The sequence below is a fragment of the Myotis daubentonii genome, chromosome 10, assembly GCF_963259705.1.
Source record: "Myotis daubentonii chromosome 10, mMyoDau2.1, whole genome shotgun sequence".
Classification (NCBI taxonomy): domain Eukaryota; kingdom Metazoa; phylum Chordata; class Mammalia; order Chiroptera; family Vespertilionidae; genus Myotis; species Myotis daubentonii.
The window spans coordinates 22,677,517-22,691,280 of NC_081849.1; the positions used below are offsets into that span (position 1 = coordinate 22,677,517).

At 55.5% G+C, this 13,764-nt stretch overlaps 2 protein-coding genes across 2 annotated transcripts; both read left to right on the forward strand.

Annotated features, from left to right (window-relative positions):
* Positions 1 to 3,683: 3,683 nt before the first annotated feature.
* ATP6V1F (ATPase H+ transporting V1 subunit F) lies at positions 3,684 to 6,785 on the forward strand. Its single transcript, XM_059711744.1, has 2 exons — positions 3,684 to 3,921; positions 6,320 to 6,785. Exons 1-2 carry the CDS (start codon positions 3,764 to 3,766, stop codon positions 6,519 to 6,521), a joined length of 360 nt encoding a protein of 119 aa, XP_059567727.1. The 5' UTR covers positions 3,684 to 3,763; the 3' UTR covers positions 6,522 to 6,785.
* Positions 6,786 to 6,928: 143 nt separating this feature from the next.
* Positions 6,929 to 9,894, forward strand: SPMIP1 (sperm microtubule inner protein 1). The gene is made up of 2 exons (XM_059711743.1): positions 6,929 to 7,758; positions 9,427 to 9,894. Exons 1-2 carry the CDS (start codon positions 7,338 to 7,340, stop codon positions 9,534 to 9,536), a joined length of 531 nt encoding a protein of 176 aa, XP_059567726.1. The 5' UTR covers positions 6,929 to 7,337; the 3' UTR covers positions 9,537 to 9,894.
* Positions 9,895 to 13,764: the final 3,870 nt, after the last annotated feature.

The following is a 13,764-nucleotide window of genomic DNA, read 5'->3' on the forward strand; positions in this document are numbered from 1 at the left end:
GTCTCGGCTGTTTGTTCCCTGTGCGAGTGCTCTCCATGCTGGCCACCTTCTGGCCCACTGACACGAATTCAGGCCCCAGGGAGGCAGAGACCAGCTGGCTGTCCCCTGGAGGCCTGACCCAGGCCCAGGGGAAGGGCCTGGGGCAGCGGCCACCCTTCTGGGCCATCAATCTGGTGAAATCTGGGATGTTGGCAGAAAGAACCAGGGATGGGGAGGGGGTAGTTAAGGATATGGGATCGGTCCTCAGATTCCTGGAGAGCTGGTGGGTGGGAGAGGGAGGTGGACACTGTTCTAGAAGACTATCCTGGGACCGCTGGGAGGCCAACTGCTATCCACCCTGATCTCAAGGATGTTCTCCAAATTAGGACCTTAAAACATGAGCACTGCCTCAAACAGGAATGCTCCTCATCCAGCAGGCAGGCAGAACCATATGCAAAGCCCAGGACTCCAGCCAGGTCCTCCCCCTGAATCAGCCTCTTAACTTAGCTCCCCTGACCCACCAGCCTTTCATTGGCCTCCCTGGCCCACAGCCTCTCCCTGGCCCACAGCCTTTCACTAGCCTCCCTGACCCACCAGCCTCTCACTGGCCTCTCTGGTCCACCCGCCTCTTTGGTAGTCTCCCTGATGCTACCGGCTGCCTCCAACCTGCTCTCCACATTGCAGCCAGAGGGGTCACAGTAAAGGGATTATGCCCCTCTCCAATTCAGGGCCCTTCTGCGACTCCCTCCTGCTCCAAGCTAATGTCTATTCTCCCTAACAAGGCCTCCAGGTTCAGGTCCAGCTTCCCTACCCATTCCTTCCAGAAGCCCCCTGAGCCAGGCACTGTGCTCATTCCCCACTGCACCCTCCAGCTTCAACCCCTCTTCACAGCCTCTAGTTCCCCAGGCCCCGTGCTGCAGTTTGGGCCTCTGGCAGGAAACAACCTTGCCTCTCCACCCTCTTCATTTTCCTATCCAACAGGAAGCTTTTCTGGACAGGCTCCCAGCACCCATTCTCCCTGGGACATGTCTCTAGCTGCATTCACAATCTGCTCTGTGACCACGTATCTACCTTCCCCACCACACTGAGCTCCCCGACCCGGGCAGGTCTGACACAGACAGATGTGATGAATGAATAAATGAACAAGCATCTGAGTAGCCAGGGGGCAAAGAAGCATTTCACGCAATAGATTCCCCAATTCTTAGACCCATTCCTAGACATTTCAGCACATGCCGGTGGGTCAACTCCAAAGCCCCCTCCTCACCTTGTCACTCAGTAGCCTGCCTCCTTGCTCCTCTTTAAGTTTCTTCTTTTCCTTCGCCCTCCCTCATTCACTCTAACCTCTTTCTGTGTGTCTGCCCCGCTGCCTGGGACATTTTCCCCTCTCCTCTCAATCCTGAGGGAGCTCCTTGAAGACAGAAACTGTATTTTATCAATCTTGTGTCCGCGGCCTCTTCGCGGCCACATTTGATAAACGCCAGCTGAATGAGGGAGTGTGAGACGAATGTGACCAGCCCGGCTCCATACTTTATCGGACAGACCCACTGAGGTGGCATCTGTTCTCTTAAGGACCCACACACTCCTGGCCATTAAGGGCCAGTTCTGTGCCAGGCACCGAGTCAGATGTTTCCACACACACCGCTTCTCAGGCCTAGCTCTCCCTCTGCCTCACCCCCAGACGTGGGAGTGTTCCCGCATGAGCTGCTGTCCTCCTTTTGCGTACTGAGGGGTTTGTAGACACCAGCCCAGCTGCTTTCTCTGAGCCACAGGATAGCCCTGGGTACTGAGCACTTACGGGCTCCATCTCAATCCTAACAGCCTATGAGGGGGGCATACTGTTATCTGAAGAAACCAAGGCCCTGACAATGGTGGTTATGAACCCAAAATCATACTTCTAGGTAGCAGGGCAGAGATTCAACCAGGTGTTTCCAAATCCCCAGCCTATTACTAAACAAATAACCAGTAGACCAGACCATCTGGATGTTAAGTGCTCTAGACTTCCAAACACCATGCCAGGCTCCATGCCAGACACCTGCTTGTTAAAAGAGCCGAGGAAAGGCCTGGTTGGGTGGTTCGGTTGGTTGGAGCATCGTCCCTTACACTACAGTTGTGGGTCCGATTCCTGGTCAGGGTGCATTTAGAAGGCAACCAATTTAAGTTTTTCTCGAACATCAATGCTTCTCTCTCTGAACCCCTTCTCTCTAGAAATCAATAAAAACATATCCCCAGGTGAGAATTATAAAAAAGAAAAAGGGAGGAGGAAAGAGAGGACTTCTCCTCTTCAGCATGTTCATCTCACAAAGTTCACTCAGGAATATTATTCCTATCCATCTAGCTGCACAGGCCAGAAGCCTGGAAGTCCCCTGGGTTTCTCACTCCCCAAACACATCCAACCCCAAACCCAGTTTTGTCCATTCTAACTTGAAATATCTCAACTCCATCTGCTTCTCCTCATTCCCTATGATCACTACCCGAGTTCTGGCCACCATCAGCTCTTACCACAATGGTTTCTGCTCCTTCAACCTTGTCTCCACACAGCACGGTCACAAGGCTATCTCTAAAACATATATCTGGTAATGTCATTTTCTCACTTGACATCCTTCAGAGGTTTCAGGATAACTTTGCCCAGATTCTTTTTAAAAAATAGATGTTTTTATTGATTTCAGAGAGGAAGGGAGAGGAAGAGAGATAGAAACATCAATGATGAGAGGGTATCATTGATCGGCTGCCTCCTGCACTCCCCCTACTGGGGACGGAGCCTGCAACCTGGGCATGTGCCCTTGACCAAAATTGAACCCAGGACCCTTGAGTCCGCAGGCCGATGCTCTATCCACTGAGCCAAACCAGCTAGGGCTTGTCCATATTTTTTATCTTTTATTGGAGGCACTAAGCCTTTGCACAGGCTGTTCCTCTTTCCTAGAACACCCTCTTGTAGTAATTTCTATCCCCTTCACCCTAATGGCGACCTTTTGAGCGCCCCCTGCTCCCATGGGTTAGCTAGTTACCTCTGATACTTCCAGGTACTTGTCACATTTTAGCAGTTAACACACTGCTTTGCAATGGCCTGTTCACTAGACTGCACCTCACCAGACAGTAACATCATTAACTTGTTCACCCTTTTATTTTATTATTTAAAATATATTTTATTGATTTTTTTTTTACAGAGAGGAAGGGAGAGGGATGGAGACTTAGAAACACCGATGAGAGAGAAACATCGATGAGAGAGAAACATCGACCAGCTGCCTCCTGCACACCCCCCACTGGGGATATGCCCGCAGCCAAGGTACATGCCCTTGACCGGGATCGAACCCGGGACCATTGAGTCCGCAGGCCGACGCTCTATCCACTGAGCAAAACCGGCTAGGCCACCCTTTTACTAATTAAACAACCTGTACTCATTGTTAACTATGTGACCTATGTACACGATGGAGACCCAGACCTTGTCTTGGAGGACAGGAACCGTTTCTTTGGAGATCTCTAAGAGTCTTAACAGCAATATGCCCCACACTTTCGTTGAACCAACAATCGAACGTCCTTACGTCCTTACGTCCTTTGCCAATCCTTGGTGCCGCGCGGACTTCTGGGAATCGTAGTCTCGGGATTCAAGCCCCTCTTTGTGGCGCAGCCGTGGTAGTTCAGGCCGTTTGGCTGCAGATGCGCATGTGCCGGGAGGCGGGGTGGTGGGATTGCGCATGCCTAGAGGGTGCGACCTGTAGGCGGTGCGCTGTGGAGGCGGGGGCTCGGAGACTCCAGGCTTTCGCGGCTGAGCGGTCTGTCTGCTAGGATGGCCGGGCGGGGGAAGCTCATTGCGGTGATCGGAGATGAGGACACGGTGACGGGCTTCCTGCTGGGCGGCATCGGGGAGCTGAACAAGAACCGCCACCCTAATTTCCTGGTGGTGGAGAAGGATACCACCGTCAATGAGATCGAAGACACGTTCCGGTACGGTGGCCAGCGAGGCCTGAAAGGGAACCGCTGCTGCCCGGGGGAGGACGGGGGCGGCCGGGGCCGGCGGCGCGGGGCTTCCCGACCCAGGCCCAAGCTTAGGCCTGAGGATCAGAGAGGTCGGTCCGCCGACCCTTCGAGTGGAGGCCTCCGCTCCCCAAATTCCCTTTGTGGGGGGCTATGTCGGGGTCACGGGCTCCACCTCACATGACCGTGTGTCAGGAAAGGAGGGGAAGGGAGCTCGTGACGGACGCCGCCCCTCGGTCCCACCTACCCCGCCGAGGTGGCGCTTCCCGGGCCCAGCCCCTCTGCAGGCCTGGCGGGTTCACCCCAAGAGCAGGCTGCGGGCATTGCCAGCGCTCGGCTGGTTGGCGAGTTGACCCCTAAAGGAACCGCACCCCCGGTGAACACCCAGGTAGCCTCGGGCACGGGCTTGCTTATATTTCCAGCTCCCTGCAAGGTCGAGGGCATGATGCCCCCTTAGGGGCGAGAAAACGGAAGCTCAGAGATGACAGGGCACATGCGAAAGCCACGTACATGATGGGGGAGAGACAGGGTAGACCTGTGGGCCCCGCCCAAACCTGTCTGCCTCCTGAGCCGGGTCCACAGTCAGCCTGTGCTGTCCCCCCGGCCTGCCTGGGGACTTCCCGTTGCCCCGAGCGCAGTGGGCAGCATGTCAAGTCCCGGGACCCCCTCTGCAGGTATGTCCCCAACTTCAGGCCGTGTCCCGGGGACCAGAGCTGAGGAGGCCCCTGTGCTTCCCTTCACCCCTTCCCTGGGCCCCTGTCTTGGTTCCCAGGTCCCAGGAGCAAAGCACTCCCACCTGTTTTGCCCTAAACAGCCCAGTCCTGAGCTGCCAGTTGGGACTGGTTCCTGTTGCCTGGGAGTGACCCAAGTTGTCCTGGGAGGACACATTTTGCCTCAGGAACTTGCCTTTTTTTTTTTTTCCAACCAAAAGGGACCTCAGAGATCAAGTCTAACTTACCCTAGGGCAGTGATGGCGAACCGTTTGAGCTCGGCGCTGGTGCCGTGTCACATATAGACATTTTTTGATATTTGCAACCATAGTAAAACAAAGGCTTATATTTTTGATATTTATTTTATATATTTAAATGCCATTTAACAAAGAAAAATCAACCAAAAAAATGAGTTCGCCTGTCACCTCTGACAGGTGTGTCATAGGTTTGCCATCACTGCCCTAGGGTCTGGCGCAGAGTAGGTGCTTAGTCGGTAGTTTTAAAATTTTCTTTATTTTATATATAGATATATCCGAGAGGGAGAGGGAGAGAGACATAGAAACATCAATGATGAGAGAGAATCATCGATCAACAGCCTCCTGCACACCCCACACTGGGGCCCACACCTGCAACTCCGGGCATGTGCCCAGACTGGGAATCAAACACTGAGCCACGCTGGCCAGGCTATTTTATTTTTTAAAAATATTTTTTTATTGTTTTTAGAGAGAGAGGATGAGAGTTGGAGAGAGAGAAACATCCATGAAAGAGAAACGTCCATTGGCTGCCTCCTGCACGCCCCCTACTGGGAACATGTGTGACCTCTTGGTGCATGGAATGACAGTCCACTGAGCCACACTGCTTGGTGTAAATCGTTTTCTTAAATTATTAATGTTAAATTTATTGGGGTAACATTGGTTAATAACATGATAAAAATTTCAAGTGTACAACTTTATAATACAAGTAAATCGTTTTAATGGAGAAATTAATGAATGAATAGGTGGGTGATCACAAGAAAGGAAGGTCCCAGTGTCAGGTTCCCTCTGTGTGGAAAGTGTGATTCCTTCATGACTTATCTTCCTCTTACTACGCGGTGTTCCTGGCTCATGCCCAACTTCCCCAATGATCCATCCCTGCCCGCATCAGCATAGGCCTTGAGGCCTTGAGTGGTCTTATCAACCCCCTTTTTAAAAGTTCAATTTGTTTTACTTTGAAAAGTTAATTGTCCATGCGGTTTGCAAATTAATACTTAAAAGGTATACACATTACGAAGTCTCATTCTCATCCCTGTCCTTTTCTACCTCATTACCCCTGTGCATACCCGCTGAGCTTCTCCCCGCTTTTTCTTTGCGAGCGCAAAGGGGCAGACACGTCTGTTATCCCCTCCCTCTCTTACACAAGGCAGCACGCGGAATACACTGCACCGAACCTGCATGGCCAGTGCACTTGGAGCCTTCTCAGCAGGGGAGGCAGAAGCCAGCCCTGACCACCATGACCCTCAGTTTCTGAATGAAATTCCTTCTGGAGAGGATGGAGAGTTTAGTGTAGCAACCTTTACCCTTGTCTTCTGTGCTCCCTGGAAGAAGCCCATACCCCCTTGCAGCCGAGCCCACCGACTCAGAGTAGGCTGCCCTGGACTCCCTTCTCATCTCTCCCAACAGGCAGTTTCTAAACCGGGATGACATCGGCATCATCCTCATCAACCAGTACATCGCAGAGATGGTGCGGCATGCGCTTGACGCCCACCAGCGCTCCATTCCAGCCGTTCTTGAGATCCCATCCAAGGAGCACCCCTACGATGCCGCCAAGGACTCCATCCTACGCAGGGCCAGGGGCATGTTCACGGCCGAAGACCTGCGCTAAGGCTCTCCCCACTCCCCTGCTACCTCTCCCTGCTTGCCATCAGCCCCTCTCTAAGTTTTGAGCCTCTGATTTCCGATTCCCTGCCCTTTCCCACTCCATTGAGAGGCTAAATGAGGTGCTTCCACGTTGCTGGGGCTCTGTCAGTAAAATTAAGGCTGGTTGTTAGGGAACAGGAAACCTGATTGTCTTCTCTCTCCACTACCTCTCCCCTGTGCTGTTACAGTGTCATTGTTGATGTTAAATTAAAATAATGTTCTCTCCAAACCAAGTCTGGATGCCAGAAAGGATACACGTGGGATGATGCTCGTGGAGGGATTAGATGGGCAGGGCTGGAAAAGGTTCTGCCAGAGATCAAAGCGAAGAGAAGTTGGATAAGGAAGGTTGTGCCAGGAGGCCATAACTCAAAGACTGGTCCTCTGAATCAAAGACGACCAGTTCTGGCAGGGAGGATGGGAGGAGACGAGCCCAGACCCCTGGCTCCCCAACTTTAGTCTGTATTGGCTGGGGGGACCTGACCCAAGGGTTGGAAGTAGAAAGCACAGGAAACCTGGAAGCCTGGAATGCTAGCCTGGGCCTGGGTCCTGCAGAAGGTTTGGGGATCAAGGCTCTTAGCCAGAGGGCCTGGCCCGAGGCTGCCCCAGGGAGCGAGGCATGTGAGGTCTGCTGAGGGCATGGCAGGTAGAACCCTGGCCCTGTGTGAGGTGAGGCTTGGTTGCCTGGTGACTGTCCCGGGCCAGCCACCTGCTGTCAAAAGGACTCTGTTTGCTGTGCTCTCCCCTCAGCTGCACTCACCCTGGTACCTCTCCTCTTGCCACCATGTCGCGGCGACTCAACATAGATTCTGTGCAGCAGAACTTCTGGAAGGAGGAACTTATGAGGGAGCAGAAGTTGCGGTGTGAATGGCACCTCAAGTATGGGTCGATGGTGAAGGCCAAGCAGAAGGCTATGGCTGCAAACCGTCTACCCCTCAAACTGCCCACCCTGTACCCCAAAACCCCACTCTCACCCCCACCTGCCCCCAAAGCAGTCCCTTCCAGAGTCCCCTGCCCTGCCCTGGAGGCTCCTCAGCCGTCAGAAATGTACCCAGTACTGCCTGCCACTCGGGCCCTGCTGTATGAAGGCATCTCCCACGACTCCCAGGGGCGCTGGTGCTATCTCAACACCCGAAAACGGGACGTGCCAGAGAAGCGCTACCTCTTCCCCATCACCACCAACTTCACATATGGCTGGCAGCTGGGTGAGCCCCAACCTTCTGGAAATTCCCTCGCAAACAGGCATCTCTCGGGAGCCAGGCAGCGTGCTGGGCACTAGGCACATGGACACTCCTTTCTGGGGCGTCCACGAGAGCAAGAAAATGAGCAGGAGGTGGTCCCGGTGGGACCAGGGAGTGACAGGGTGTGTGCTGCTTTAGATGGGATTGTGAGGAAATGCCTGACTGGGCGCCTAAATGACAAAGAGGAGTTTGGGATGTATTCCAAGTGTGAGGGGAAGTCAGGGGAGGGTTTTAAGCAGGTAAGTGCATTGATTTATTTTTAAAAATCACTCTTAACTGTATGCAGTGGCTTTTCCAGGGGAAAGCGTAGATTGGCAGATGAGTTAGGCAGCTACTTTGAGCTTTCCTGGCAAGAGATGATAGCTTGGACCAGGGCAGTTAGCAGAACTGAAATATATTCAGTTTTGGAGGAAGAATACATGAAACTTTCTGATGGATTGAATGAGAGAAAAGAATGCACTGATGACAGCCAGGTGTTTGGCTGAAGCCGCTAGGAGAGGAGCAGGACTGGAGGGGGTGTGAAGACAGGTCAGCGCTGGCCATGTGCTGGAGGTCAGTGAGGCTGGGTGTGGGAGTTGTCCTCTGGAGCCAGGTGAGAGCTGAAGATGTGAATTTGGAGTCATCAGAAAATAGGTGCTCTTTAAAACCCTGAGATGGGGTGAGCTCGCCCAGGGAACTCCAGATTCTGGGGTCTGACAAGAGGGGAGGCAGGGGGCACAGGGGGAGGGAGATGGTGTGGGTGTCCCTCTGCACTGAGTTCACTTTTTCCTGGAGGCTGAGTCAAGGTCATCAGTGGGGGGAGGAGCGGAGGTTGTGATGTAGTTTGAAATGAAGAGTTACGGTGTGGGAAAGGAGCATGCCAGGGGGTGGTGCAGGATTGCTGGGTGATGCTGTGTCCCTTTGCTCTCTGCGGTCATGAGTTTCAAATGAACTAAGTTATGTGTCTCCAGCTGCTCTAGTGCCTGTGCAGAACAGGGGATGGTTGGTTGGGGATACACACCGTTTAAAGTTTGCCTAAAAAGTCTCCCCTCTTTCCCCAGAGCCCTAAAAGGGAAGTAAAGGGAGCAGTTTCCAACCAGCGCAGGAGGTAGAAAAAAGCCCCAGCTGTCCTAGAGAAGTCTAGCTTTGTCCCTGTGAGCAGGGCGGGGTCCTGCCACCCTTTTCCTGGATTCTGAGGCTGGGGGCAATGATAGCACACAGCGGAATGGCATTCTGCCATCTCTGCTGATCCGCCACCAGCCCACTCCATTTCCCCATGACCCCCACTCAGAAGCTCTATTTATTTATTTATAATATATTTTTATTGACTTCAGAGAGGAAGGGAGGGGGAGAGAGAAACATCAGTGATGAGAGAATCATTGATTGGCTGCCTCCTGCACACCCCCCACAGGGGATCCAGCCTGCAACCCAGGCATGTGCCCTTGACTGGAATCGAGCCTGGGATCCTTCAGTCCGCAGGCCGACACTTTACCCACTGAGCCTACCCGGCTAGGGCTGAAGCACTTTTTATTTATTCACGCTTACAAAGTGGATACAATCAGGTCAGATTCCTAAGGCTGGGTAGGCAGAGCTGCCATGTTCTGCGAGTTCCTTTCCCTGGAACCCATTCCTGGCCCTGACATCTTTCCCCAGGCCCCACTCTGAAGCAAGAAATGGCCTCCACCAAGATGTGCCGCGTTGACTCGTTCTTCCGCAAGAACGGGGCCTTCTCCTCGCTTGACCCCCGGGACCTGGTCCTCTGACCTGGGCCAGGCAGCGTGCTTGGGGCTGGAGGAAGTCTCGCGCCACCTGGTGGTGTGTGAGTCCGGCTCTCCCGGGCTCTGAGGCTGCGTTCTGGGCCTTTCTGAAACTACCTCTGATCTGCAGGCTGCCCTCTTGTTTTTCCTTCTCCTCCACCTCTTTCATCGTCCCTTTGAAGGCTCAGCAGTGGTTAGAGGGGGTGACCGCTACCCTCCGGGCGCAGGCTCCTCAGCGCCAGGGGGCAGAGTAGCTGCTGGAAGTTCTGTGTTCCTGGGGAGAGAGTGGCCTGTTACCCCAGATGCCCGGGAAAGCGGACCGCCACCCCGCTACCCCACAAGTCTCTCCCTGCCCCCTCACCTGGCTCCGAGGGCCCACTGCACCTGTTCCAGCTGCACCCGCAGGGCACGCCGCTGCCCGCCTTGTCCTGTGTGGTGCCAAGCGCTGAGCGCCCTTGTACCCCAGCCCACGGCTCGATGGAGCCAGCAGGGCGCAGCACCAGGTCAGACCCCCGCCGCCATTACCCTGCCCCATCACCATCCCCCAGCTGTGTGGGTGGCAGCTCCAGGGCACTTCGAAGGGACCCAGGTGGGCCCCCACCCCCTATCCCTGTCTTCTCCCAGGGATCTTGCCTGTGGTGGGAGCTGAGCTGGACGGGGTGGGGGCCCCAGAGGGGTGCACCCGGCAGTGGCGTTCCAGGACCTGGAGGGAGAGCCATCACCCAGCCCATCAGCGGGCCCTCCCGGTCACCCAGCCCATCAGCGGGCCCTCCCGCGCAGGCTGTACCCAGAGCCGCTGCTGCTGGCGGTCCTGCTGCGCCGCGCTCACGCCCGCCCAAGCCTTTTCCCTGCCCTGCGGTCCGGGCCACGCGGCCTTCGAGGCCTTGGGGGCCGCAGCAGCGCTCCTCCGCCCCTCGAGGGTGCCCGGGCACCTCGCCTCGCCCACTGGTTTCTCTGCTGGGCAGGGTCCCCTTGCCGGATCCTGCAGCCCAGGGTACCCCGGGAGGGCTGTGGGGCGCTCCTGCTGCTCAGAGCCCGCGGAGCTCCGCGCTCCTGGGCCCGGGCAAAGGGGAGCCAGCGCCCCCTCCCGGCCGGCGCCCTGCTCCCCCAGGGCCACCGCGGATTCTAGTCTCTGGCTGTGGGTCTTGTCCTGCGTCAGCTTGGTGCTCCTTCCCCGGGGCCTGGGCGCTCCCTTCCCCCAGGCTTCGGCGTCTGTCCTGCCGGAGACCTGCAGCCGTCCCTCCCTCGGGATTCCTAAGTCTTCCTCCTGGGGCTGTGCGGGCGCCTCGCCCTGAGCCGCCTCCGGGCTGCTGAGGTCGGCCTCCGCCTCCGCCTCCGGAAGGCTCTTCACTCCCCCTCCTGAGGGCCTCCTTCCTCAGGCACTCTGGCCTGTTGCCTTCTTCATCTTGAAGAGCATCTTCTCACCCTGAGGGGCCTCCCGCCCAGACGCACAGAGATCTCTTGTTTCAGAGCCGGCGTAGCCTCCCCACTCTGACCCTGGTTTGCCTTCTCTCTCTGACTCGAGGAACTTCTTGTGCTCCCCGTGGGGGGCTCCCCGTCCCTGATCCTGAGGGCCCCCTCTCTCCGACTCTGAGGAATCGGAGTTTCTGAAGTTCTGCTCTGTCCTGGTCGCAGCCCCAGCCCAGCCCCTCGGGGGATCCGGGGACAGTGGCAGGCCCTGGGCGGGCAGGCCCTGGGCGGGCAGGCTTCCGGATGATGGTGGAAGGGGGCCTGGGTGGTGGGCTCTGCTGGGCCCTCTCTTCCTTCTGGACCAGATTCAGGGAAGGATGCACTTTGTCCTAGGCTGTGAGGGAATCCCTGTGCCAGGGCCACCCTACCCCCCACCCCAGGGGAGCCTGGAGACCCCAGTGGCTGCTCCGGTGGCCTCCTTGCCATATGGCCCTTGCCTGACTCCTGCATTTGTTAACCCGTGTTATGTTGTGTAAACGGTGCTTCAGCAATGGTCCCGTCCACCTCGCTCTAGGAAGTCGCCCTGCCTCACCCCAGCAGCCTCTTCCACGGCAGAACCCACCCTGCCGCCCCCAATCTGAGAGGGCCCTTGCCCAGGACCCTCTGACCCCTTCACCTTGAATTCTGAGTTTGCTGGTTCCCCAGAGCTACTGCTGGTGGTGGGGTCCAGCTCTCATAAGCAACCGGAGAGAGAAAGATTGATGTAAGGAGCCCTCTGCACACGTCCCAGCCCCTCACACACACCTCACCTGGACTGGAGCCAGAAGCCTAGGGAATCCCCGGCAGATAAAGGGAGGGGCGCCCAGATAGCTGGTGTTTGAACTTTGAGTTCTCATAGTTCATCGGTCCACCTGTATTTACACAGCCTACTATGTGCCCGCTTGTCAGGTTTGCCCGCCTACAGCCGACCCCATCTTTCTTACCTTCCCCTCTAAGCCAGACCATCTCCCTGGAACCCCACACCCTCTTCCTCCACCACGGGATGCCTTGGAGCAGGAAGGGCCTCGTTAGGACACCCCTACTTTGTCCTGATGGGCCCATCCAGGCCCATAAAAAACCACTGCATGTACCCTTTTAAGCTCTTTCTTGGTTTCTGACAGCAAAATCAGACAAAATTCAAGAATTGAAATCTTAGGCCAGAGCTGAGCCTTAAAACTGCAAGTCTGCATAATCAACAAAAGGAATCTAAAAAGGGAGATGAGAGGTCGCTGCTCCCTTGCAGCTGTGGAGGGAGGCAAGTCGCTCAGTATCCTTAAAACGAGTTTAAAAAAACTTGATTTCATAAGGTCTTAAAGTGGGACCCTTCTTAAGAACATCCCATCTTTATGCAATATGGATGTGGGGATATTCATCACTGTAACAGAAAGAGAATGTTCTCTGTGAAAATAAATCTGTCTTTTGAAGAGTCTCTGAGCACAGGGGTCCGATAAGACTCCCACACCTTCAGAAATTATTGCAGCCCTAACCGGTTTGGCTCAGTGGATAGAGCATCGGCCTGCGGACTGAAGGGTCCCAGGTTCGATTCTAGTCAAGGGCATGTACCTTGGTTGCGGGCACATCCCCTGTAGGGGATGTGCAGGAGGCAGCTGATGGATGTTTCTCTCTCATTGATGTTTCTAACTCTCTATCCCTCTCCCTTCCTCTCTGTAAAAAAATCAATAAAATATATATATATAAAAAGAAATTATTGCATAAACTATGAAAATAGCCTCCAGCCCCTTCCTCTGAATATAACTGTAAAAATTTCTCTATCAATTAGACAATAGTCATTGCCACTTTCTTCCTCTCACACGTATGAAAGAACAATTAAAAGCCCACGCTCCTCCCACTCTCCTCACCACGATGACTGCCCCAATGTCACAGTGACCCCCCTGCCTCAGCCAAGCCCCGCTCACCCCACTCATCAGCTGCTCCGAGTCCCCACCCACCCTACCACGGGCCTCACTGCGCTGGTTCTACACACACTGGGCCTGGTCCCTCAGACCGCAGAACTGGGCCTGCGGAGGCCAGAAGAGGCCCAGCCCCGCCCCAGCCAGCAGCTCCAAGTCCCACAGGAGCTGCAAAAAGATGGGGTGCCAGAATGTGAGAGGGTACCCACCCTGCCTCTGCCACACCCCCAGGCAGCCCCTCCCTGCTCCTGGGCCGGCCGGCTCCATGCCATCTGCAGCAGCACAGTGGGCTGCTCCAGGCCTGAGGGACAGGCCCGGACCTCTTGCACCTGGGGAGGCAAGGTTGGGTCAGGCCCACAGAGGCCCTGTCCCCTCAGAGGCAATGCCCTGCCTCCCTCACCGGCCAAAGTGCAGCCCAGAGCTGGCCCAGGCCTGCAGGGCATCGGAACAGGTGCTGGTACAGAGCCAAGACCTGCTTGGGGCTTCAAGGGAGCCGTAGGCCCCCAGGTGTAGCTGCCTGCACCATGGAGTAGGGGTCCGAGCAGATGTCCCCTCCCCCTCTCCCAGTGCCACTAGGGACTGGAGATGGACAAACAGGAGCTGCTCACAGGAGCCAGGGACAAAGCCACTGAGCGCAATCATGCAGGACCCTGAGATCTGAGCCGTGGCCGGGGCCCACCAAGCCTCCTGGAGCTCTGACTCCGAGAAAGGTTTCTGGGCCATGGAGGGGGCGGTGTAGGGTCAGGAGTGTGATCCTTCCAGAGTCAGGTGTGTGCCTGTGCTTGTTTGCATCCCAAATGAGTACCTGTTTTACATCCACATACTTACATGTACATACGAGGCTGCATTACATAGGCACCTCACATGCTCAGCTC